Here is a 23,210-nt window from a genome sequence, read left to right as displayed (position 1 = left end):
CGTTGTACAATAATTATGTTTTCCAACGCGAAAAAGTGGCAAATTTGTTGCCGCTGTGATATTCATTAAAGTAAGCTGAGACGTGAAATTTACGTTTTGCTGAATAAAATATATTTTTTCCGGTGGGTACTGACTGGAACCATTTTTCTCCGATTAACAAAATAAGCGATTGCGTGAAATCAGTTTTTGTCAATTGGAGAAATTAGTTATTTAGATGCAAATTAATCGAAACCGTCTGTTTATATGTGCCTTAGTTTCCATGGCGGAAACTATGAATTTATTACCAACGGACGTTGTTTTATTTTTGCGGCGCGTCGCTCACTACAACGAGTCGGAAAGTAAAAAATAACGTCTGTTAAATTTTTAACCGCCTTTAATTAAATAATTAAGTGTAATAAAATTCTACCTGCATGTAAGCGATTAAAAAATATCACTTGTTCGTAAAACGTTGTACGTATGATGGATCGAAAGAGCGATTACGCTTCTTGCCGATAAAGGCCTTCTGCTTCGCGTCGGTTTCCAAGTTTTGGCCGTGAGCGTAATCTCCTTTGAGCTCTCTATACGTGTACGTAAATTACGTAAATAACTATTACATGTGGAGGGTTGAAAAAAGAAGACGATTACGACAGCGGTCGAAGTTTGAGCTCTTATTCGGTCAAGGATGTTATCTTCGTTTTGGACCCTGGTACGTACAACGTTTTACGCAGAAATGGTATTTTGTACTCTTCTACACGTAATTAGTTATTTAATTAGAGGCAGTTAAAAAATTAACAGACCATATTTATGCTTTACGGCCCATTGCCTCGAGTAATGGGCCGAAAAACTATAACAACGCCCGCTAATCATAATTTCATTGTTTCTGTCATGGAAACTAAGATGTGGAAACAGTTTCGATTCATTTGTACGTAAAACATCTTGTTTGTACCTTTGGAATAAAACACGTGTGTGCACTTTTGACGATTGTGTGTTCGCTTGCACACCTGCTCGGTCGACAACTTTCAGGTGCGGTCGTAAAACTTCAGTTTTACTCTCTTTATATAAAAATATATATTCTAGATTTGTCTTAAATTAATAGGACTTTCTGTGACAAATGAACATGGACATAAATAAAAAACACATATGTCTAGAAGTTTCAATAATGACAAAGACTCTTTGATAGGGCTGGGTATACTACTTTTTGGCAAATAGTTCCCAAGAAACCAAACCTATTTTTTTCTTTTGTTCTGTTAATTATTACACATACCTGAGTTTCCCCTATGTGCATAAGAGCCTCTTAGGAAGTAGGTCATGTCCGGATATTAAATTAAAATAAAACCTAAATACGTCATATCATTCTCGCGTGCTTGAACGAAAAAGGATGATTTATGGTTTAACTATAAATAACCTTAAATCGAATAGCATTTGCCTGTCTGGGGAACATCAGCTCAGTAATAGAGCGATGTCGACAAGCACTGATTTTTTTCTCAAGTTGGTGTCGCCTTCACCGAAATTGCTATATGTGGATGTAGTCAGTTTCTAGACGACCCATGAGGATTAATGTATGGTACAATGTCCTCAAATCAATAAAGTAAGTACCAAACTTCCTTATATTTTATTATTGGTGTTGAGTATCAATATTCTAGAATTAAAGATGGTGGTAACTTTTGCGATCAAAAACGATACGAAAACGAGCTCTATTACCTGGTTCGAAACCATTGAAATCAATGGTAACCCTGTGGCATTCCGAATCGACACTGGATCAGACGTTAACCTAATTTCCTATGAAACATGCAAAAAGCTTAAACCAAAAATTAAGCTCACACCAACAGATGTGGAATTGTCTTCTTATTCTGGACATACTATAAACATCTTGGGTTCTAGTGACATTAAATGCACCAAAAATGGTAAACAGCATCTTTTAAAGTTCTTTATCACAAAGATGAATTTGGACAGTGTTTTGGGGCTTCCAGCTTGTATAGATTTAGGCATTGTTGCGACTGTTTCGACCCCTATAGAGGCAAATTCTGCCGAAAAAATTGTCAGGCTCTACAGTGATGTTTTTAGCCCTCCTGGAATTCTCAGATGCGAACCTTATCATATAAATTTGCTCCCCAATGTAAAACCTATTCATTCATCGCCAAGAAAGCTCAACACCTTTGAAACTCAAATCCTGGAGTCTGAGTTGAAAGCGATGATTCAAAATGGATATTTGGAGAGAGTTGAAGAAGATTTGGCAGTTAAATGGTCTCATCCGTTAATCATTGCTCCAAAATGCCATGAATTCCCATCAATGAAGATCTACATGGACTGCAGAATTTTAAACAAATACGTGCTCGCAGACTATATCTCTCTACCTGCAATCGAAGATGTTCTTCAAGAGACCAAAGGCTCTCAGTTCTACACAATCTTATCAGCCCCTCAAGCGTGCATGCAAATCCCCCTGGATGATTACAGCTCCAATATATGTACCGTTTCAACCCCCTCGGGAAAATTCAACTTCAAAACTATCCCTTATGGGCTTGCGGCAGGTTCCAGAATCTTCCACTTTATATCCAGTCAAATGTTTGATGGCATGGAAGGGGTGATTTGCTATATGGACGAAATTTTAGTGCATGGCAAAAACAAGAACGAGCACAACAGCAGATTACTGCAGGTGTTGGAAAGGGCTCGCAGATACAATTTGAAAGTTTCCAAAGAAAGGCTTCAATTGGCTAAAGTTGAGGTTAGGTTTCTGGGGTATTTATTATTTAAGGGGGAAGTTTCTATGGATATTCGTAAAGTAGAGGCCATCAGCCAGATGAAGACGCCGGTAAATAAGCAGGAACTTCATAGGTTTTTAGGAATTATTGATTTTTTATCCCAATGGACGCCTAATGTGAATCTTCAAGCTGAGTTATTAGAGAGAATTTTAACCCAATCGGAGAAGTTTTTTTGGGGAAAAGAACAAGCAACAGTTTTCGATGCCTTGAAAAAAACTCTATGTGAATCTTCAACTCTCAAAGTTTATAACCCCAATAAACCAGTTTTCATCCATGTAGCTGCAAGTACTTATGGATTGGGGGTGATGGTGTTGCAAGATTTCCTACCCTTAGGATATCATTCAACATTCCTCACCAGCAACCAGCAAAAATACCAGCAAGTCGAAAAGAAGTTGTTGGCAGTTTTATATGGACTTGAAAAATTCTACTATTACACATATTCTAAAGAAGTCATAGTTCAGACAGATTACAGACCTTTGTTGACAGTGATTAAAGAGCCCTTACACATGCTTTCTACGACGCTTCAAAAGCTCATTCTAAAATTAATGAAATTCGACTTCAAACTGGAGTACGTTGCTGGTAATAACTTGATAGTGGCCTATGCTTTGAGTCGAAACCCCTTGACTCCAGTTACTAGTAAATACATATCAGAAAACATAATTGAGCCCCCTCATTCACTGTTGTTGTATGCCTCTGAAGAGAGAGTAGTAGACTTTAAGCAGTCTCTCAAAGATGATCAGGCGCTCCAATCAGTAATCACCTATATTAAAGAGGGTTGGCCTAAGTATTTATCATGGGTGAAAAGTGAAGTTCGTAAGTTTTTTCACATAAAAGATGACCTACACTATAATGGCGATTTACTATTCTATGATAACAGAGTTGTGGTCCCTCAGAAGGAGGTAGAAAAAGTTTTAAAGCAGCTCCATGCGGCTCATCAGAGTGCCAAGTTTTGCCTGCAGAAAGCAAAACTCATGTACTTTTGGCCAAACATGCAAAAAGACATTGAAAACTTCGTGGAGAGTTGTCAGATTTGCCAGAAGGGCTCTCAGCCTCTACTGGAGGAGGCAGATATAGCCTCACTGGACATTATCGAGCTTCCCTGGAATAAACTCGGAGTAACTTTACTTGAAATTGACAGGAAATGTTTTGTGATTATCATAGATCATTTCTCAAAGTTCCTGATTGTAAAACCAATTAATGTTAAAACTGCAAAAGCTTTAGTGATAGTCCTAGAAGATGTCTTCGCAATCCATGGCTTACCTTTAGAATTAGTTTCAGAACACTCTCCACCATTCAACACATCGGAATTGAGGCTCTTCCTTAAAAATCTAGACATCAAACATTCACTTTACGTGGAGACAAACACTGACCTCACCAACGCAAAATACACCCAAATTTGCAAATCTTTGATTACAAAATCCTTAACATCCAAAACCAAACTGTTCGTGGAGATCCTGGAGTATAACTCTGCCCCAAAGCAGAACTTTCCATCACCCTCAGAGCTGCTTATGGGAAGAAGGTTGAGGACTAATCTCCTCTTACCGAGAACAATGCTCATTCCTAATTTCGATATTGGCACTCCAGTGTGGTATATGAGGAGGGGAGATGGATCAAAGAGGGGAAACATTGTAACTGAGCATTTGAGTGTCGCGAGAGGAGATTTTGAGGAGGGGGATGATGAGGCCTGCGGAGTTAGTTGCTAAACACATATTCTGTCTTAGCATTTGAATATGGTTATGACGGATTTGAAGGAGAGGGACGATGGTACCTGTGGATTTACTTACTAGAAATGTCATGAGAAATGTATTTTTGAAAATAAAGTTGTTGTAGAAGGATTTTTTACATTTTTTATGAACGCTAATTCTTGCATTTTTTCTTTAACTGAGGATCTTTGAAAGAAATTTAGAGAGTAATCCGGTGCTTTTTTTATCATTGAGGGATTTTGTCGTGTTTAAGTAGTGTAAAGAGTTGGAGTTTCCTTAAGTTCACCACTGTTTTTTGATAGTTTAGCTTAACTTATGAAGGTTTCTTAGAGTTATTTATGGGTATGGATTGACTTGAGGTAATTTGCAAAGGTTCTAGAGGATTGTCAGGTATTTCCTATATCCTAGAGTTTGGTTTTTCCTTTACAAGAATGATAAAGAGCGCAATTAAGTAAGGAATTAAAGATGGGAGTTCTGTTAGATAAAAATTCAATATTCATTTCTCTTTCTCATATAAAAATAAATTCTGGATCTATAAATCTATCTAGAGCATTTCTATGCTTCACCTCACTTACACTTCGTAACATATCCACAACAGTCAAGGATAACAATAATAATTAATAAACCAGTTTGTATGATGTAGTGTAGTCGGATGTTAATTGCCTCAATTTGCCCTTGACGTTTATCCAATGAATTACTTCAATATTATTTTGGACCTGTGTGGATAAAAATAGTTTACAGACCCGAATTTTAGGTTTCTTTAAATGGATTTTTGAATAGTCTCATTAAAAAGCATCATAAATAACAGTTGGGGCATAGAATGGATCAGTAATTCGTTCCTTCTACTGCATTTGTTTGTGAAATAAAATGCATCAGGAACACAATAACATCTATAATTTGCTCTCATTCTTAACTATTTTTAATTTAACTTTAAGTTTTGGCAGGTAGACAGCTTTTGAAACAGTTACCATTTTATCTAGTGCTGAGTCATGGGACCCACTTTATTTTCGAACATATTGATATCAGTGGTGCCAAGTCTCTATTGAAAAATCGAAAAAGTGGCTAAACTTCAATCAAAAATCTCCACAGGCGACTTGAGTTGCTCATGAAGAAATTTGGCTTTAAAGGCGACTTTCCGGACGTTTTTTCACCTCGACAAAGTTGACATCATTTCTCAATTATTAATGGCTGCTCCCCTATTATTATCAAATTTGTCCCAAGTACCACATCAAACCTACGATTGTTTCACATCAATTTTGGCACGCCTTGTATTTCATATTGAATAGGCCTATTTTTGGCCCATATGGCAATGCAATTATTAGATGTTATTAGTTTCAATCAATGAGAGTCTGAGTTAAGTACATTTTAACTTAGAAAAAATGCCCGACCCCGGCATTTTACTCGGAAATGAGCTCAGAAGTAGAGAAAACTTGTAGATGTCGTATAGCTTTGCAGTAGAACCGTCAGTCGGAAGTAAAAAGGCTTTTTGATCTTATTTGGATGGAATTCCTTTTACTCGTACTTCCGAAGAGAAGTAAATTTGAGTGTTCAGGAACGTTATAAAACTTATGCTCAGTTGCATATCTTCGTCTTAAACTTCATTTGCAGTTAAAATACTTAAATATTGACAGAAACAGTGGAATTTACATATGTAGAACTTGAATCCCCAGAGAAATTTAAAATAAGGGTATGTAACCGGGTTTTAAGTCAATTCGTCAGAAACTGTACTCCTGATCCTTTCATTGACAAGATGGCTCAGAAAAAATTTATTAAAATGACACCAGAAGATTTTTTTTTTCTTATTTATTAGCAAAGAAACACAAAAATATAACTTTTGATTGTGATGATGTTTCGTTGATTTTCATCTATATATAGACAATATATTAATGAGTTATGCAAGTACAATAATATAAATGGCATCATTAACAGAATGTACAGTATGTTGTTGTGATAATCTTAAGACTTTTATAACAACTTTTTATTTAAAAAACTACGAACATACTGCTGAAATAACGACAATTTGGTAGTGTGTAATTAAATATTATACAATATATACATGGTCATAAAATTCTAGATAAATACTTGTTTGCAAACATATTCCTCTATATAACTTAACAGTTTTGCGTTTTATGATGTAACTACTAAAAATAAAGGTGTGTAGTTCACCTGATTTCAAGGAAAAAAACAGTAGAAATTTACCTTTACGTGCTGGTAATTTCAATTTTAGTATAAATATTTCTTACGTAAGAAAAATGGTGGATACATAAGGGATTAACCATTATTGTCAGCTGCATTGCAATATTTGCTTACATAACGATAAATGCAAAGTAGATAGGAGTTTTGGTACCTACCGTTACTATGGTTATGAGGGTGTCCACTGGAGGTATCCGGGGCCTTCTGTTCTAGTTTCACTTCGTTTTGGACTATGTCGGTCATTTTGGGTTAGCACTTAAATATTTGCAATATATTGCAACCAGTTTGCAACAAGCGTGGCTGAAGAAAGAATCAGTGTTATTAAAGGCTGTGAATTTTCAAAAAATTATAATTTGTGTTGGAAATGGAAGAATTGAAATATTTTGCCGTTGATTAATAATTAACACATTCCCCTATAAACATCGTTTTAACTTGAAATTTAGTGCAAAAAACAATTAATAAAAATTAATGTTTTTAGATAATAGTGGGAGAACTTAGCTTGATTATCTGCTCTTTAGTTATACAAATTTTCACAAAAATCATAATCCTATACGAATAAGATATTTTAGCGATGTTGGCAATAACTGACAAAAGGATTTCTTTGCAAACATGATTTTACCGTGAAATTTCACACAAATTAAAATATGGAAATTCATGGCTTTAAATGAGGGAACGTCTGAGTGATTAATTCAGCTTTGATTAAAACATTTTTTTTCAATCATAACTTCCTTTAAGAATTCCAGCGTTTTTTTCAAATTATTCCTTTATAAACATAACTTTCTGAAATTTGAATTTCACGTTAAGGAGATGACTTATCCCTCCAAAAGAGGAAAAAATCAAATCATGTACGCCGACCGTGACAATTTTCCAAAAACTTCATTTTGCTCGATAGTAAAATCTTTCTTCACGCGAACACGATTAGTATCTTTTTTTATTTGAATACACAAGTTATCTTTACCAAAGGCAGAAAGAAAATTAAAAATCCATTCAATACGGCTGAACTAAACTCAACTCAATAACAAATTTGATGGCTGGACTTAAGATATCTGTATCATCATAAAAAAATACATATATACACCTCAATTCATCAAATTATATTTTTTCTTATAATTGGTTTATTGATATATTTATCTTATTTATCAATCCACATACTACCGATAAGACGGCAGTTGGGAGATCAAATCATATGCAATTTGTTAATGTTTATTCGCGTGCATGAGGTAATTTACTTCGTAAATTCAAAACATTCCAAAATTAATTAATTCGTCAATGAAAATCTATGTTAAAAATAATAACTCTGATCCTTCTTGCCTTTGAACACACAAATCGCGCACTTTGCCGCAGGAAAGCTTACACTTTTCGAACTAAATTTCCTCTACCGGTACGGACGCTCTTCTAAAAACATACTGGTACCAACACTAGTTCTATTACGAACTCTATAGTGTCCCACACACACACAAACGCAAATTGATTTTGAAATGGGAGCGATTACTGATTACCGACTACCGGACACAAACCTAACTGATGAGAAATAGCAAACTGCTTTGTTGACTACTACTGAGATGTTTGGATGCTGTGGGATTTTGGATCGATGAGGAGATGAAACAATGTTGCCGATAAAAGGGATGATTTCTGAGGTTTCCACCCCTGCTTGTGTTACCAAAAGTGAATAAATATTGATTTAATCGGTCACGTAAGAGGAAATTGTCAGTACTAGTTTAATCTACTATGGAATGTTGGCATTAATTGATAATTGAATAATTCAACGAGCAGTTAGTTCCTGCAAGGAATATATATATATATCTCAAAAATTGGCAACACTGTATGGGCTCATAGGATCAAGCGCATTTAGTCAGTATGAGAACCACCCTTTTGAAAGAAGACACGGATGATCTTAATAAGAACGCGGCAGACATAGGCCTAAGGGATTAAACGAAGGTTTAATAAACTTGGTCGAGGGATATTTAATTGCATATAAAAGGGTAAAAGCATGTGATTAATAAAGCCGGTTAGTGCCTGGAAGGGCAAAATCTTCGTTTTACTTTATGGAGGGAAAATCGTATTGTATTAGTTTTGTTAAATAAAAAAAAAATTACTGATTACTGAGTGCAATTCGATACAATAATGAATGCATAAAATCGCGTACACGAATTTTTCCTGAATGTGCACAATTGTTTTTGATAATTAATTAATTAAAATTTTAAATATTCACTCATATGATTGAAATTCATTGTTTTCACGAGTCAAATGTCGATGATTTATTATTGAATTTGATTCTTGACAATGGTGAATGAATGGTTTTGTTCACAGAATTGTATTAAAACTGCACTAAGGCTTGTCTTGGGTAATTAAATTCGGAATTGTAGTAATTTTACTTTTCAAATTATAACTCGAATGGTATACAAATGGAGATAAATATCTTTAATTTTTATCATAGAATTAAACAAGTTTTTAATTACTCTGTAAATACAAAATAAAACATACATATTTTAATTGCACTACTGTGCCTATACATAGTGTACTATAGAATATCACTATTTTATCTGAACCAGGAAATTTATTCTCAAGTTTGCTTTGTCCTCTCATGACCTCCAGACTCTCATGTTGAATTATTCAAGATTTGAATAGAAATAATACTCTTAGAGATTTTTTCACATTGTTATAAATAAAGGTTTAATTCTTCTTGTCCATGAATATTTTTACCTCTATTAAGGAAACATTTTAATAAATTCATATATGTACAGGGTTCTGTTTATATTTTATCTGGAGATTATAAAGTTATTATAACAGATATTAAAAAATGGAAAGTATAAAAGTTTCAGTAGGTTTCATTTTTCACAAGTTGATTTTGTCTGAGTTGTCCAAATCTGTTGAACAAATTAAAAACTTTGTGGTAAAAAATTATACAAAAATCCCGTAGTTACAGGATATTCCATTAACAGAAGTCATCGGTTATATCTCAGAAACTGAAAAGTTTGAAACAAAAATCTTGTTAACGAGTATGACCAAAAAACATTTTAAAATATGTACGTTATTGGAATTCTGCTTGAAACCAGTGACATGATACGATTTCGGAAGAAAAACCCCTGTATCAGATGCGATTTTTGGATACAGCCTTATTACTCAAGCAATTTTTGTTATAATTAAAACAAACAAAAGAAACAAAATGAGATTCTATATGTAACATATGTGAGAACTTTTTCCTCAAAATTAGCTGTTTTCGAACAAATGGCCATGAAAAATTGAAAATTTTACTTTTTAAAGGCGATCTACCCAGTGGTGGCATTTAAAAAAGTAACAATAAAAATCTCAAAACATATTACTTATTTTTTATTTAAACTTTAAAAGTACATATTGGAAGAATTAGGTGGTCAACTAAAAGGAATATAAAAATGATTCAATGATCTTTCAAGGATTAAAAGCTTTTTTGAATATGCAATAAAAAACACTAGGTCGCTATTAAAAAAAAATAAGTTGGTATGTCCACATATAGTATGTAGGGATGACAATACGCCTGTGTCGCAGAGAGTAAAAATTAACAAATAAACGTATTTTTATATTTAAACTTTTCTTTTATCAGTGATATTTTTTCAAATATTATGAAAATGTTGATCAAATTTACATTTTTCGCAAAATCTCGGAAAATAAAAACACCTTGGCAACACAGTTTACGGGACATTTTCATATTTCCTCAAAGATTACTATTTCTTTCTTTTGTATTTTTGTAACTCTCATCATTTCGGAGGTTTCAATAGGGGGCACATTTAATAAAATTCTCTGTATACACCAGTTATGAAATATCATATACATATATTTATGACTCTCGCGTCTTAGATTAATCAGCACTATGCACCTCGTGATTTAAATTTGACGTTCAGGTCACAATGATGCATTTCATGACCTTGGTGTATAATACACTAACGGGTGATTATGAACAAAATCTCGCAGTAGGCGGTGTACCGTAAACGTAGGGAGTTCGTTAAGCAATTTGTTATTTACCGTCAGACATTTGATTAACAGATGATTTTTATGCAAGACATGGTTCTGATATTTCACAACCTGTTTGAGGTTTTTTTAATGATCACCCTTCATTATCAGACATTAAAAATTATTTTTCAATAATCTCCAAATCTACCTTAGTTCATCTCTGATTTTTGAAGATCAAATTGCCCATATTCCTAATTTTAGTAGATGTCCCCACGTATGATATGATCTGTTAGACTGCGGCAGAGGTGCGGAACAATTTTTTTAAATTTGATTTTCAAAGACAATTCGTGATAGTAGACTAATCTGATCTGTTACGCTTCTGGTTTTTGCAGAAATTGCCAATTTTTCTGAATTCAATAGGTGTCTGTACATTACATGTGATTCTGACATGATGGATGGAAATGGAAATATTGCTGAAATCTTAAGAAGTGCTGAAATTGTTTACGTGTTTGTATCATAGTGCTGGTAATATGTATTTCTGAAAATCGAAATTCAAATAATTCGGTTTTTCGCATTGGGGGGGGGGTAAAAATTTTTCCAATGTTAAAGCAGATTCTAAATAAGCATTAAATTGTCTATACTTGCCTCAACTTAACCGATCTTGCATCTCTTATCGTTTATAAGAACTCCATACATCCCATCGAATTTGTAGCACTCTGTATATAGATTTTCATTCTTCTAATTTACAGTTTCATCAGAACGGAAAGGATTTCAGGAGTTTGTTCTTTTCCTTCTATTTTGTGAAGTTCCACCATCAGAATTCTTGACCTAAAATAGGTCTCAATATCTCATTAAACCAAATTGCCATTTGTGGCTAATTGTACGTATTTTTTCCCAAGACAATTTTATATGCCATGAGAATGAAGACAAGGTTTTATATTGTCGTCAACCAAGAGTTAAATCAGACTCTTTTTCTTCGCAATTCACACTTTAACTGCCATGTATATCATTAGCTCTATGCTTATTGTATTTAATTGGTCTTTTTACTTGGGGTATTTCTGGTTCACCTTTGGTCTTAGTTCACTCCAGTTAATAATAACAGTTTCTGAATTCTGACATAGTCTATAGAGAGCGTTTTTTAACGTGCAGCACACAACTTCACGTGTTAAAATTTTAACCTATGTACTCTCTATGCTTCTAAAATTGAAGCTACAAATCTTGGCAAGTGTTGATTCGGCACTAGAATATGCGCTAATACATTCATTGAATCAAATCAACTTACAAAAAGTCCTAAAAATGCGTTTGTTTTCAAAAACTTTTGGTACTGTTCCTGGTCTCATTGGTTACCCTATCAGTTACGGAATGAAGGTGCATACCTGCTTTTATTGTGTAACTAGTTACGAAAGAATCATTAAATCACCTTTCAGATTACAAAATCGGTTAATTTTGTTTGTTAAAATTTAAAAAATATTTGTTACAGTTTTGTTTGGAATTATTTAATTTGTTTGTTGTAATTATTAAAAATTTTAGCAAAAAGTGCATTAATGACAGTGATTAATAATAGAGATATTTTAAACCGCCCACTTATCAAACGCGTTTATAGCAGTTAGTATTGTTAAACGCTTATTAATATACTACGTGTTAGTTACAACATTTTTGCTTCGATTGCATTGCGAAAAAACAATAAAAAAAACTTGTTAGCACGAATGCTAATTTCCCATCTTTTACAGCCTAAGAAATATACTTTCTGTTTGTTCGCGAAGTGCCTACCGGGGGTTTCGTGCAAGAAGCTGATATTCCACTAGCACGGTTGTATTAAAATTGCCTGTAAAAAGGATTCTTCCCTCATTTAGCAAATCCTCAGACAGTTTAATAGTAAAATTTTTTTACCATCTCCGCTCGTCTAAATTGGCATGTGCCATGTATCTTTTGGTTATCGGAGCATACGATCTTGAGGTACCTTTTCATCGTTATCGGCAAAGTGCGAAAATTTTAGCAACAGCTCGAAAACATTTCAAGACATTACATTTTTTGGTAATTTAAATTACAAAAGTTCGCTCATTAATCAGTAATTAGGAAGTTCAGAAACGTTTACTATCCATGTCACCTTTCTCAGTAAACGATAAATATTGTTGTTCTCTAGCAGGAACAGTACAAACAGTACTTTCAAAATGACCAGAGGAGGCTGTAGGTCTCGCTACTGCCTGAGAATTCTGAACATGAACCGAACATCTCATCCTTTTAGGCTTACCTGGCGTTACAGAGACAGGGAGTATAGTTTCGTCATATCTCTCATCATCTTCATCATCATTGCTACTCCCAGAAGAATTATAATGAGGGTAATGCAAAGAATTACCTAAATCTTCACCACTAATGTCTATTGGAACATTCTCATCGTCGTCTTCTTCGAATGTATCAAATAGTTCTTTTTTCGTAGAACGTCTCTTTTTAGACATGGGTTACACTATGAGCACGATCATTTAAAAACGGTCACTTTTGTATTTCTGAATATTAATAATGTTCACACCCGAAAAGAAAAATCAAATTAGTATGATGTGTCACTAGAGATACTGTATTCTACATACTGCATTAGGTATACAGGCCGGGTGTATCATCAGCGATACACCTGTGAAAATCTGAAATAAAAAAGAAAAGTATTGCAAACATTGTTTCAAATTTTCATGAAAGTGCATAATACATTTGTTTTCGTAAAAATAATAGCTCAGCCTGTGTTGACCATCTCATCAAACAGGGCTGGGCAGTGAAAGTATTGATGTGATGAGTCCAGTGATGTTTCGAGGAAATATATCTGAGTTAATATTTTAAAGCTTATGTCACGATAAAAGAAGCAAAAGAAGAAACCAAATAATTGTTTAATGGCCAAAGGCAATAAATTTACCTGAAGAAACCAAGCAGAACGCATGCAAAAGGAAAAATCTGTGTATATAATTCCGAATCATCCACTTGCACTTTCATTGGAAAGTCATAAATGCATGAATTCATATGCCGGTAATTTGGTCAAAACAGTGAAAACAGAAATCATCTATTAATTTATTAAAGGTATTTGGCATGCAAGTTTTAGTGCAGTTTAACATTGAAGACTTTGCCAGTACTAAAGAATTGTTTAATAAATAACAAAGGTTAATTATTGCATTGCAAAACCACATTAATGACAGTGTGAATAATTACATACAGGGGTAGGATCATAATTTGAATCCAGCTTTGCTAATAAAAGGTGACGCGTCAAGCAACATTTTTTAAGAAGCACTGGTATATGCGGTAGTGGTGGAAGACTGCTCTTCACCACTTTCATACCAAGAAGGCAAAGTCTGGTGAGAAAAAGAAGAATACGGTTCGATATCACTTCAGTCTGTACGTAACCGGGTGTCCCATAGTTGCTACCGTGTATACCGGGTGATCTACTGAAGTACAATATGAGGAAGGTGGTTTGTGGAATCGCCTTTTTGGCAGCTCTGGGTAAGTCCATTTTTTCCAAAAAATAAGAAATTGATGAAATAGATTTTGCCGTACTCGGAAGATTTGAGGTTTGTCATGTAGTTAACGGAGGGTAAGATTGAATATTTTGCCATCTTAAATTTTTTTTTTTTTATACTGAGATAGGAAAGAAATTTTAGTCACAAGGGTGCTTTAAAAGGAACTAGTTCTGAGACGTATCCTATTTTAAAACATTAAACTTCTGATCCTTCTATGTGGGATATTTCTTTTCTGAAAAATCGTTCGTTTTTGAGCATTTCCTGGGAATTTAGCTGGTTCCAAATTTTGGAGTTCAGTGGGAGTAATAATTAACTTTAAAGTTTTTAAAGGTCGATTCCTGGACTCCAAATCCTAAAAAACGCTCTCACATATTTTGGTCGAAAAACGTCCCCCGTCCAAGTTACGGCTCATTATTAATTTGTTGTTTGTCGTGTTAGTGGTCATTAGTTTGAGTTCAGTTTCCTCAAAAAATTTTATACCTAACGAACTTCGACAAATACGCCTGTTTTATAAGAAAACATCATAATTTTCTATTTAATATTAAATTTGTATATTTTTTAGCGAATGAGGATACAGGGCACAATTTTTATAGTGCGACCCTGGAATGTTCGGTCGTGATTAGGATTTCTACCATCCACTGCAATCAAATAAAAGCTCTTGCTACCAGCAGACAATGTACAAAAAAATGTTCATGTAACTTTTCCGTTTAAGGGACAGTATCTTAGTTTTTGTCAGCCATCTGTAAACGGCAGTAACTGGGACAGGGGATACTGTATATTATACTTCCTAAATGAAAATGCCAGTTTTTGATGCAAAATTACTTCTGAGGCTGATCCCATTTACAAAGATGCATATAGCTTCTGATCCCTTTTCGAAAACCAGTAGAGTTTATCTGACAACTCGCAATTTTCTGGGAACTTTTTGGAGAAAAAATGCAAAATTTAAATTTTTTATGGCGATTTTTGCTTCAAATTTGCCTTTAAGGAAAAATATCATTTAGTGAGATGTAGCTTGATTTAGCTGATCTTCCCATCAAGTGTTAAAATTTTGGCTTCCACGTTATTATACCTTTTCTCACCTTACCGCTATCATTAATAGAGAAATCCATCGATCACCCATTTATTTCCATGTTTGCTTAGTCACCAAACACCTTCCTGGTATACAATTAACCAAGCGCCATTAAAAATTATGTAAATATTACATAACAACGAGTTATTAGGCAGCATCCCAAGAGCCTTGTGCGAGCTTAAGAGAAATAAATGATCTTTGAATGTGCATGTACTTTCTCTGGCGCACTTTCTACTTAACACTATGTATACTCTTATCCTAGAGCAGAGTAGGTCTGATAAACTAGTTTACTGAAATTTTCTTTGCCCTGAAGGCTATAACAGACGTTTTTCACCTACGATAATATATGATAAATAATTAACATAATTTATGCTGATGTTTGTATAACCGCTCATCTTTCTCGAAGACGTAAGAAATTCATCATCAACAATGTGTTAAGGATTATGGTAATATACTCTTATACAACCGTAAAACTCTTGTTTTCACACACTTTCGATTTTTCAATATCAACTAATAAGAACAGCAAACAATTGCGAAAATTTACATTACAATTTCTCATACTTTCTATGATATCCAGACAATCCGGAAATACCTCAATCTCTGCCATCTCGATACCGGGTGTTTCACATTACGCAATCGGATTTTCTATCTGAACGCAGTACCCATATGTGGGTACTGCGTTAATTGGGTTAATGCGCTTTTTGCCGTTGCCGGTGTATTAGATTGCAAGAGGTAATTGGTGCTATACAAAATACTGTTAGGTTCTAGATTCTCAATGTTTTGTTCTGTTTGAAATACTATTTTAACCTTGAAACTAACATTGTCACAGGAAGTGCCTTCTGCACACGAATGTAGGCATATGAAATCACTGTTGATGATACCGTAAAGCCATCCGTATTCATCACCACCACCTGGAACTGTGCATGATGCTTGATCGTGTTGTAGATGTAAATTAGCTTCATGCGATCGATGTATGTGGTTAACCGCTAGTGCTCGTAATAGTTAACAGGACGTAGTTCTGATTAAACTGAAAGAAAATTAGGTCCCTAAATCATCGCTCTATACTTTGAAAAATACTTGGCAATCATGTGAAACCAAATATCTCTTCTGAACTCGGAAGGATCCTCTCCAAAAATTCGAAAAATCCCTGTTTTCGACTTTTTATTTTGGAAATTTCTACCTGCGATAAACCAGACAGAGCCAGAATAAAAATGTGAAGTGGCCTCTTATTTATGTCTTCAGGTAAAAATAGGAAATCCTTGCTCTCAACGTCTAACACGAAGACAACATTTTCAGTTGGTTTATGGGTCCACCCATGGATTGTGCAACTTTTACTCGTTCGCTTTTACTTTCAACTTTGACTCGACTCGAGGGACGTTGCTCTTGTTTAAAGTGGAACCACTTTCATAAAAAATAGAAATAACTAATTGCTTTATTAAGTTTCTGCGGTTCTGGTCATTATGTTAAGCACGGCTTAATGCCTTATTAGCGAGATTTGAAGGAGCCAAACTTCCGGTCGGCTAATTGAACATGAAATGAATATTCTACAGATTCTTCAATGTTTCACAATTACACGAATAAATAATAAACATCGTGCCTTTCTTCACGGATGAACGATTGCATGAATGACGCAAAAATTGGAATTGATGAACGCTGATTCCAATTAGTTAAAGTTCAGGGTTACACTCATAAAGAACTGTTCCAGATCACTTTCTATTATTGACGAATAAGAGGGTTTATGGTCTTTTGAGGGCGATATCCTGGTAATTTAATTAATTGCTCAACCACACATAATTGAAAACAAGACAAAAATTCTAATGTGCTAAATTGTTTTACCACATGAAACAATGAACCCTATGAAAGTCCATAATTACCATTGAAAGTTGGCCATACAAAACCCTTTCTGCGCTTTATACAAGTGGTTTTGTACCTAATTGGTTTAATTAACAAATCTTTTAAACGTTATTTTGTGTTTTGTATGGCGTAACAGGTGAATGTTTAAAATGCCTTATAAAAGCAGGTAGATTAGCTAACCTTGATGTTCTAGGTAGTCCGTTTAGGACAATTAACTACCTGTAAGTATCACGTTTAATTATGAAATTAAAGATAATAAATAACGAGATTATATTAAATAGTGGTACTTTCTAAACCGCTTGTTGATATCTCAGAAATTGAAGATGCTAAGAGTAGCTCAAAAGGCAGGCTTCGGGTACATGATCAGATTTCTTTGGATAATGTCGATATCTCCAAAACTGAGAATATCAGTAGAAAAGTTTTAGGGGAGAAACCTCAAGAAAGATCAACTATCTATTAATAAAATTCACATTGCACGCATCAGGAGATTTTTTTCATGCAATCTTTAGACCACGTTTTTTCGCTCAAAAGGTTAAGGCCAAAGCTGGTTACGACAAAAAAAATTATAAGCGATCCTCCTTTTTTCAGGGTTATCAAACAGCCAGCAATTAAAGGGAAATCAGGAAGATCCCTGCCAAACCAAAGCAAGGGTAGTTGGAGACGCAACTTACTGTGATAGGTAAATAAGGGACGATACTTCGTAAACTCCATTTTGCTACAGTGAAATTTCAGGTATTGGGAATGTGTAAATGGACAACCAGAACTATACGATTGTCCTAACGGTTTGGTCTATGCTGGCAAGAATAGAGGGGTGACTGAAGGGTGCGATTACCCATGGAGGTCCGATTACTGCGACGGAAAGCAACAAGCCAGTGAGTCTAAGGGCTTATTAAAAGTAGTTATTTTCCGAAAAGAAAATATTTAGATCCTCCAATTGGCACTGACCATTGCGACTGGTTGTATGGTATTTTTGGGCATGAAACATCCTGCACGAGGTACTGGACCTGCTGGAATGGTACCGCCACTGAGCAGCTCTGCATTGGAGGTCTTTTATACAACGAGAGGACCCACTCTTGCGATTGGCCAGAGAATGTGGATGGATGTCAAAAACATCGTAAGTTTTTCAGTTACTCTTTCTCTGCTTTTAAGTTCGGGAATTTTTTAGCTCTGTGCAACGACGACCCCAACGGAAATGTGCCACTAGGAAAATCCTGCAACCGCTACTGGCAATGCCAAGGAGGGTATCCAAGGCTGCAAAGATGCCCTGCCATGTTGGTTTTCGATAGGAGGTCCCTGAGGTGTGTGGTACCACCCACGGAAGATTGCGACGTGCCCAGCACTCTCCCACCCCCAATTCAGGAGGACGATCTTCAGGAAAACATTCCTCAGAACAATCCTAAAAATAGAGTGGATGGTCCCAACTTCAGCAACTTGCCCCCAGGTGCTATTCCAATTCCTGCTAAAAACAAACCTAGAAACTAACACTTTTCTATCTCGTAATTCAATAAAATTTCTCTAAATTTTCTCAGTTTTAGTGCCAGTATATTACTCTCAGAAATTATCAATTCAATCCCATTATCTCTTCTCTCTTTCAGTTATTTAATGCATTCATTATGCTGTTATCTATCTGTATTTAATTCCTAGTTAAGTTTTTATGATAATAATGTGTATTGTTTTAGCTGTTAAGTCCATTTATCAGAGGTATAATTTTTCTATTGTCAAAAACAACTTTGTAAACGTTTAAATTCAATTCAATATGTGCTTCACCACAAAGCTGTTGTAAATTTCAGGAAATCTGGAACAACAAAATAATAAAAACCTAAAATACTGTAAAAACTCTACATACAGGTTGTTAGTGGCAACATCCAGCATGTTAAAATAATAGGAAGGACATGTTTCTTTTGCCATAATAGCATTGTGGAGTAGGAGACTGTGAGAAATTATATAAATCAATAGCTGCGGTATTTCCTTATTTTTCACCTTAAATTCTTGAAGATAACGGTTAAAGCCCACCTAAAACTGACTGTAAACTTGATCTAAATTTAAAAAAAAACACAAATTTACCTGAAAAAGTGTGGTAATTCCCACTGAGATCACCTGAATATTGGGTGATACTGAATACATGCATCCAGAAAGAAATCCTGCTATTGCACCTATAAGCTCAGTTTTAATCAAATGGTTGCTGAGTAAGTAGCAACTAACGTACTAAAAACCATTGATTTTTTAAGTCTGCAATGAGTAAAACATAATACAAACCCTATAAATCGCCACATAGGCCCCAATAAACGTTCCAAATCTGGCATTTTCCTTATTGATAATCAGAGAATATAATAATTTGGGATTTTTGAATGCGAGGAACATTCTAGGGATTATTTTCTTTATGATGCTAAAGCCGTAGCCCAAAAAGAAGTACTTTTGCAAACCCTGAAAACGAAGAAATCTGGGTAGTTTTGAAAAATTCTACTAAAAAACTACTTTGGGACATTTTTGAAGTCATTGAATTTTGCTTCAGTACACAGTAGGCCTGAGATTTATCATTATACAGGGTGGCCCAAACTTAAAGTACCAAACTTCACCAGCGTATTATACATTTAAAAATATAAAAAAAACTCTATACAACATTGGTTGAAAAATGTATCGTAAAGAAAATACAGGGTGTCAATTTTTCACTCCGATGTATCATTCTCGAGCAAGAAAATAAAAACCTTTCAAAGTGCATTTCACAAGAAATCCCACAAGAACCAAGGATGAGCTGATTGCTTCCATTCGACCATGTTGTCAAACTATACCACCAGTTCATATTGCTGCGGTTATCAGAGCAGTCGTCCAAAGATGCAACCCATGTATTGAAGCGGGGACAATCATTTTGAGGTACTTCCAGTTAATCAATATTTTTTTTGTTTATCAGACAATAATAAAAAATAAACTTTGAACAATTTTTATTTTTTTATTCGAGAATGGTGCATCGGAGAGAAAAATTGATACCCTGTATTTTCTTTACGAAACATTTTTCGACCAATGTTGTATAAGGTTTTTTTTGATATTTTCAAATATACAATATGGTGCTGAAATTTGGCATCTTAAGTTTGAGTCACTCTGTATACAGGGTGAGTCGTAACGAAATCGACACGAAGCAGGTGCATGTAGAAGACCTCAAAATATTTTTGAATATTTTTTTTTCGGCTAATAGTTGAGGAGATATTGAAGTCGTCTTCTAAATTTAAAAAAAACGGCATATTTTAATTATGCGTCATCAAAACGCAACCAAATTTGAAATATGTTTTATTGTTTTAAATATCTTTAATTCATAAAAATGTGAAATCGATAGATGCTCAATAAAGATTGGGGTAGGAATAAGGTAAGGTCTAAAAGAGTTACTTTTTTTTATTTGCAAAGTGACCAACAAACGAACAATTCCATTTAATAGCAAATTTAATTCTAAAACTTTTATTCCCCTTCAAAATTTCTCGAAAACCTTATCATTTTTGATAAAATCGCAGTTTTGTGTCAATATTAACGACACATCACTTTGCTCACTAATAAAAATTTTCCAGCTATTTCTGTGCTTAATCGCGCTCACTGGCAAATTGCAAATAGCTAATCAATCAAAAAATGCATCGATTACTAATCAAAAACAGTATCGTTTTTGACTGGTAATCCTTTTAAATCCCTTTAAATTTGTTTTGATTCTATTCCATAAAACAGCGATTTTATCAAAAATGATAAGGTTTTCGATAAATTTTGAAGGGGAATAAAAGTTTTAGAATTAAATTTGCTATTAAGTGGTATTGTCCGTTTATTAGTTACTTTACAGATAAAAAAATCGCAACTCTTAGACCTTACCTCTACTCCAGGCCTTATTGAGCATCTATCCATCTCACATCACTACCAATTAAAAATGTCGACAAGAATAAAATATGTTCCAAATTTGGTGGCGTAGTGATGACGCGACGCATAACTGAAATATGCCGTTTTTTAGAAATTTACAAGCTACAACTTCGGAGATCAATATCTTCTTGAACATGAACCATTGAATAAATCAATTCAATAAATCGTCATATTTTGAGGTCCCCTAGACGCACCTGCTCTGTGTCGGTTTCTTTACGACTCACTCTGTAAAACTTTAAGTCGAATCGAGGCCAGATTCTTGAATTCTCACTTTATCCAGTGTAATTGCTTCATTAATTAACTGTCGGCAAAATCTGGCAAAGACATTTCGAGATCTATGCAGATGACGAGGATCTTCTGTAAATTTCCTTGCCGAATTCCTATTTAAAGAGACATTTACATTTTATAAAATATAGAAATCGAATCGGAATTTCAAGGATCCGGCCTTTGAATAATACTTTGCCTCATTAAACCACTGGTCACTTTTCACACACCTCAAGGGCAAAGGCACGGCATTTTCCCTCGTGCTTACTACATCCATTTTCACCAAGTGTTCCACGTTTCTTGGGAATCTTTTCACTCCTACCGTATAGTTCTGGCATATAAAACCTGGAAAATCAGAGAGATTGCCCTTTAATTTAATCCTGAAAGTTCTTTTTAATCTCACCAAAAATTAGTAAATTTGTAGTCTTTTTGCCTGTTTTGTAAAATGTGCATAAGTAGACTGCTGACTAGCATAAATATGATAGTTTCCTTAGTTCTGTTTAACTTTAAGATATCAAATCTGTGCATGTTTTTGAAGGCTGCCTCCACCAACTAAAAAATGGATAAAAACGGGATTTATTGGGATTTTGATATGGGTGATTAGGCCCGCTTTCACGACCGTTATAGCCAAAGCTACTTGACTAAACTTACAAGATTGAAAAATATCAAGGTGTCCAGCATTTTGTTCTCCCTGGTTTCTATCAACAGTCCAAATCCAGAAAAAAATCCAGCCACCAATCCCAAATTGTAGTAATGGATTCTCCCGGTTAACTTGCTAAAATCTTGCGTTTTAGACGGAAAATTTATGCTTACTGCGAATTTTTGTCAATTGAGGATATTACCATAACATACAGTTTGCGATAAAAATAGGCAGGCCCAGTGTCACCGCATACAAAGCCGACCGAAACTCTTCTAGGACAGTCTTCTTCAAGAATTCTTTTTGCTTCAGTTTCTTGCGACGCAAAATGGCCTTTATCTGCAAAATCCAAATCCAATTTTTTTGCAATTTTTATAATAAATTCAAAACTTACAATATAAATTGGTAAAAAGAACTTCAATCCTCCGATAAAGATTTGATGTGCACAAAAGGCGTAAGCTCTCCAGCAATTCTCGTCCCAAATATGAATATGGTGACATTTGAATTCAGCGCCTATTCGGCTATAAAACAATTCCTTGCTTATCACTGACATGGTCACTAACTATGGTGATTTAATTTGTTCAAAAAATAGTACGAAAATCACAATCACACGTGCATTTCTACTGTTGGAATCGTACCCTACTGCCATTACAATTTTTAATGACTGTTAATTATGTCTATAGAAGGGTCATAGGTGCTTAGTGTTATTCACTATTATACTTTCGTATTAGGTATGAGGACCATTACTGACTACCAAGTATACGAGGTAAGCTCTAATTCAGTTGATCAGAACGGCATCACAAAATGGAAATTCCATCTTCAAAAAAGGGCAAAATTCACCATTTCGAGCTTCAATCACTTCAGAAACTTTCGTTTTTTTTTGTTAAGACAACTGCGATTTACCCCACTGCTTATTCTTGGTGGTTAGCTCCAGTTTTAACAAAGAGTACCCCCCCATTAAGTCAGTCAAAATGCCCTTTGATCTAAATTGAAAACCTAACTGAATGGGCATGTAAGTACATGAGTTAAAACCCTCTAAGGCTAATCAGTTCTGGAAAATACCCTTACCTCCACCCCCTAGACCAAAAAAACCTTAAACCGCCATCTTCTCAATTATAATTTTTAACTTGAAAACCGGTTTTTCGAAAAATCTGACAAAAATCACACAGAAGAGAAAACTTTTGCACGTTCGCCACACTTTTTGCACTTGATGCATCTTTTATAATCTAATAATATCTATTTATCGCATTTTATGCTGAATGCTTAATTCGGTATTGAAAAAATGCCAAAAATTGAGTTTTCTACACTTTTCAATAGTGGCGAATGCGCGAGGGTTTATATAAAAAATTTAAATTTTATATATGTATCTCGAGAACGGTTAGAGATACGGTTTTCTTAAGTATACCTTTTCTATGGAAAAAGACTAACCTTTCCAAATTTACA

The 23,210-nt window shown here is 34.6% G+C and overlaps 3 protein-coding genes and 1 long non-coding RNA gene across 6 annotated transcripts in view; 2 read left to right on the top strand and 2 right to left on the bottom strand.

Annotated features, from left to right (window-relative positions):
- The window catches only part of PSMG1 (Proteasome assembly chaperone 1), a 49,404-nt gene that overhangs the window by 3,426 nt on the left and 22,768 nt on the right, over positions 1 to 23,210 (top strand). The window lies entirely within an intron of this gene.
- Positions 4,949 to 8,368, bottom strand: LOC136414253 (uncharacterized). The gene is made up of 3 exons (XR_010752534.1): positions 7,946 to 8,368; positions 6,793 to 6,934; positions 4,949 to 5,157 (listed from the first exon to the last, which is right to left on the bottom strand). It is a non-coding gene; the product is annotated as an uncharacterized lncRNA (long non-coding RNA).
- LOC136414367 (protein obstructor-E-like) lies at positions 13,879 to 18,936 on the top strand. Its single transcript, XM_066398346.1, has 5 exons — positions 13,879 to 14,038; positions 17,567 to 17,657; positions 17,711 to 17,850; positions 17,904 to 18,092; positions 18,144 to 18,936. The coding sequence occupies exons 1-5, from the start codon at positions 13,996 to 13,998 to the stop codon at positions 18,458 to 18,460; spliced, it is 780 nt and encodes a 259-aa protein (XP_066254443.1). The 5' UTR covers positions 13,879 to 13,995; the 3' UTR covers positions 18,461 to 18,936.
- On the bottom strand, positions 18,634 to 22,396 carry LOC136414366 (transmembrane protein 135-like). 3 transcript variants are annotated; one of them, XM_066398345.1, is made up of 9 exons: positions 22,162 to 22,396; positions 21,973 to 22,106; positions 21,782 to 21,905; positions 21,534 to 21,682; positions 21,361 to 21,475; positions 19,235 to 19,402; positions 19,043 to 19,183; positions 18,825 to 18,991; positions 18,634 to 18,773 (listed from the first exon to the last, which is right to left on the bottom strand). In XM_066398345.1, exons 1-9 carry the CDS (start codon positions 22,318 to 22,320, stop codon positions 18,725 to 18,727), a joined length of 1,206 nt encoding a protein of 401 aa, XP_066254442.1. In that variant the 5' UTR covers positions 22,321 to 22,396; the 3' UTR covers positions 18,634 to 18,724. The 3 variants fall into 3 exon arrangements, with proteins under 3 accessions (XP_066254442.1, XP_066254440.1, XP_066254441.1); XM_066398343.1 differs by having other exon boundaries at positions 18,725 to 18,991; XM_066398344.1 differs by having other exon boundaries at positions 18,725 to 18,991; positions 21,782 to 21,912; positions 21,983 to 22,106.

This window comes from Euwallacea similis, chromosome 17 (genome assembly GCF_039881205.1).
Source record: "Euwallacea similis isolate ESF13 chromosome 17, ESF131.1, whole genome shotgun sequence".
Taxonomy (NCBI): domain Eukaryota; kingdom Metazoa; phylum Arthropoda; class Insecta; order Coleoptera; family Curculionidae; genus Euwallacea; species Euwallacea similis.
The sequence above is the reverse complement of the archived record's forward strand: the minus strand, read 5'-3'. Positions and strand labels throughout refer to the sequence as shown.

Excerpts from the sequence above, each read along its gene's own strand:
- LOC136414367 (XM_066398346.1), top strand. The coding sequence starts at position 13,996 with ATGAGGAAGGTGGTTTGTGGAATCGCCTTTTTGGCAGCTCTGG. Across the intron at positions 17,658-17,710 it reads GACGCAACTTACTGTGATAG|GTATTGGGAATGTGTAAATG; the intron begins GTAAATAAGGGA and ends GTGAAATTTCAG. Across the intron at positions 18,093-18,143 it reads GGATGGATGTCAAAAACATC|CTCTGTGCAACGACGACCCC; the intron begins GTAAGTTTTTCA and ends GGAATTTTTTAG.
- LOC136414366 (XM_066398343.1), bottom strand. The coding sequence starts at position 22,320 with ATGTCAGTGATAAGCAAGGAATTGTTTTATAGCCGAATAGGCGCTGAA. Across the intron at positions 21,906-21,972 it reads ATCGCAAACTGTATGTTATG|CAAGTTAACCGGGAGAATCC; the intron begins GTAATATCCTCA and ends GCAAGATTTTAG. Across the intron at positions 19,184-19,234 it reads CCTATGTGGCGATTTATAGG|TACGTTAGTTGCTACTTACT; the intron begins GTTTGTATTATG and ends AATGGTTTTTAG.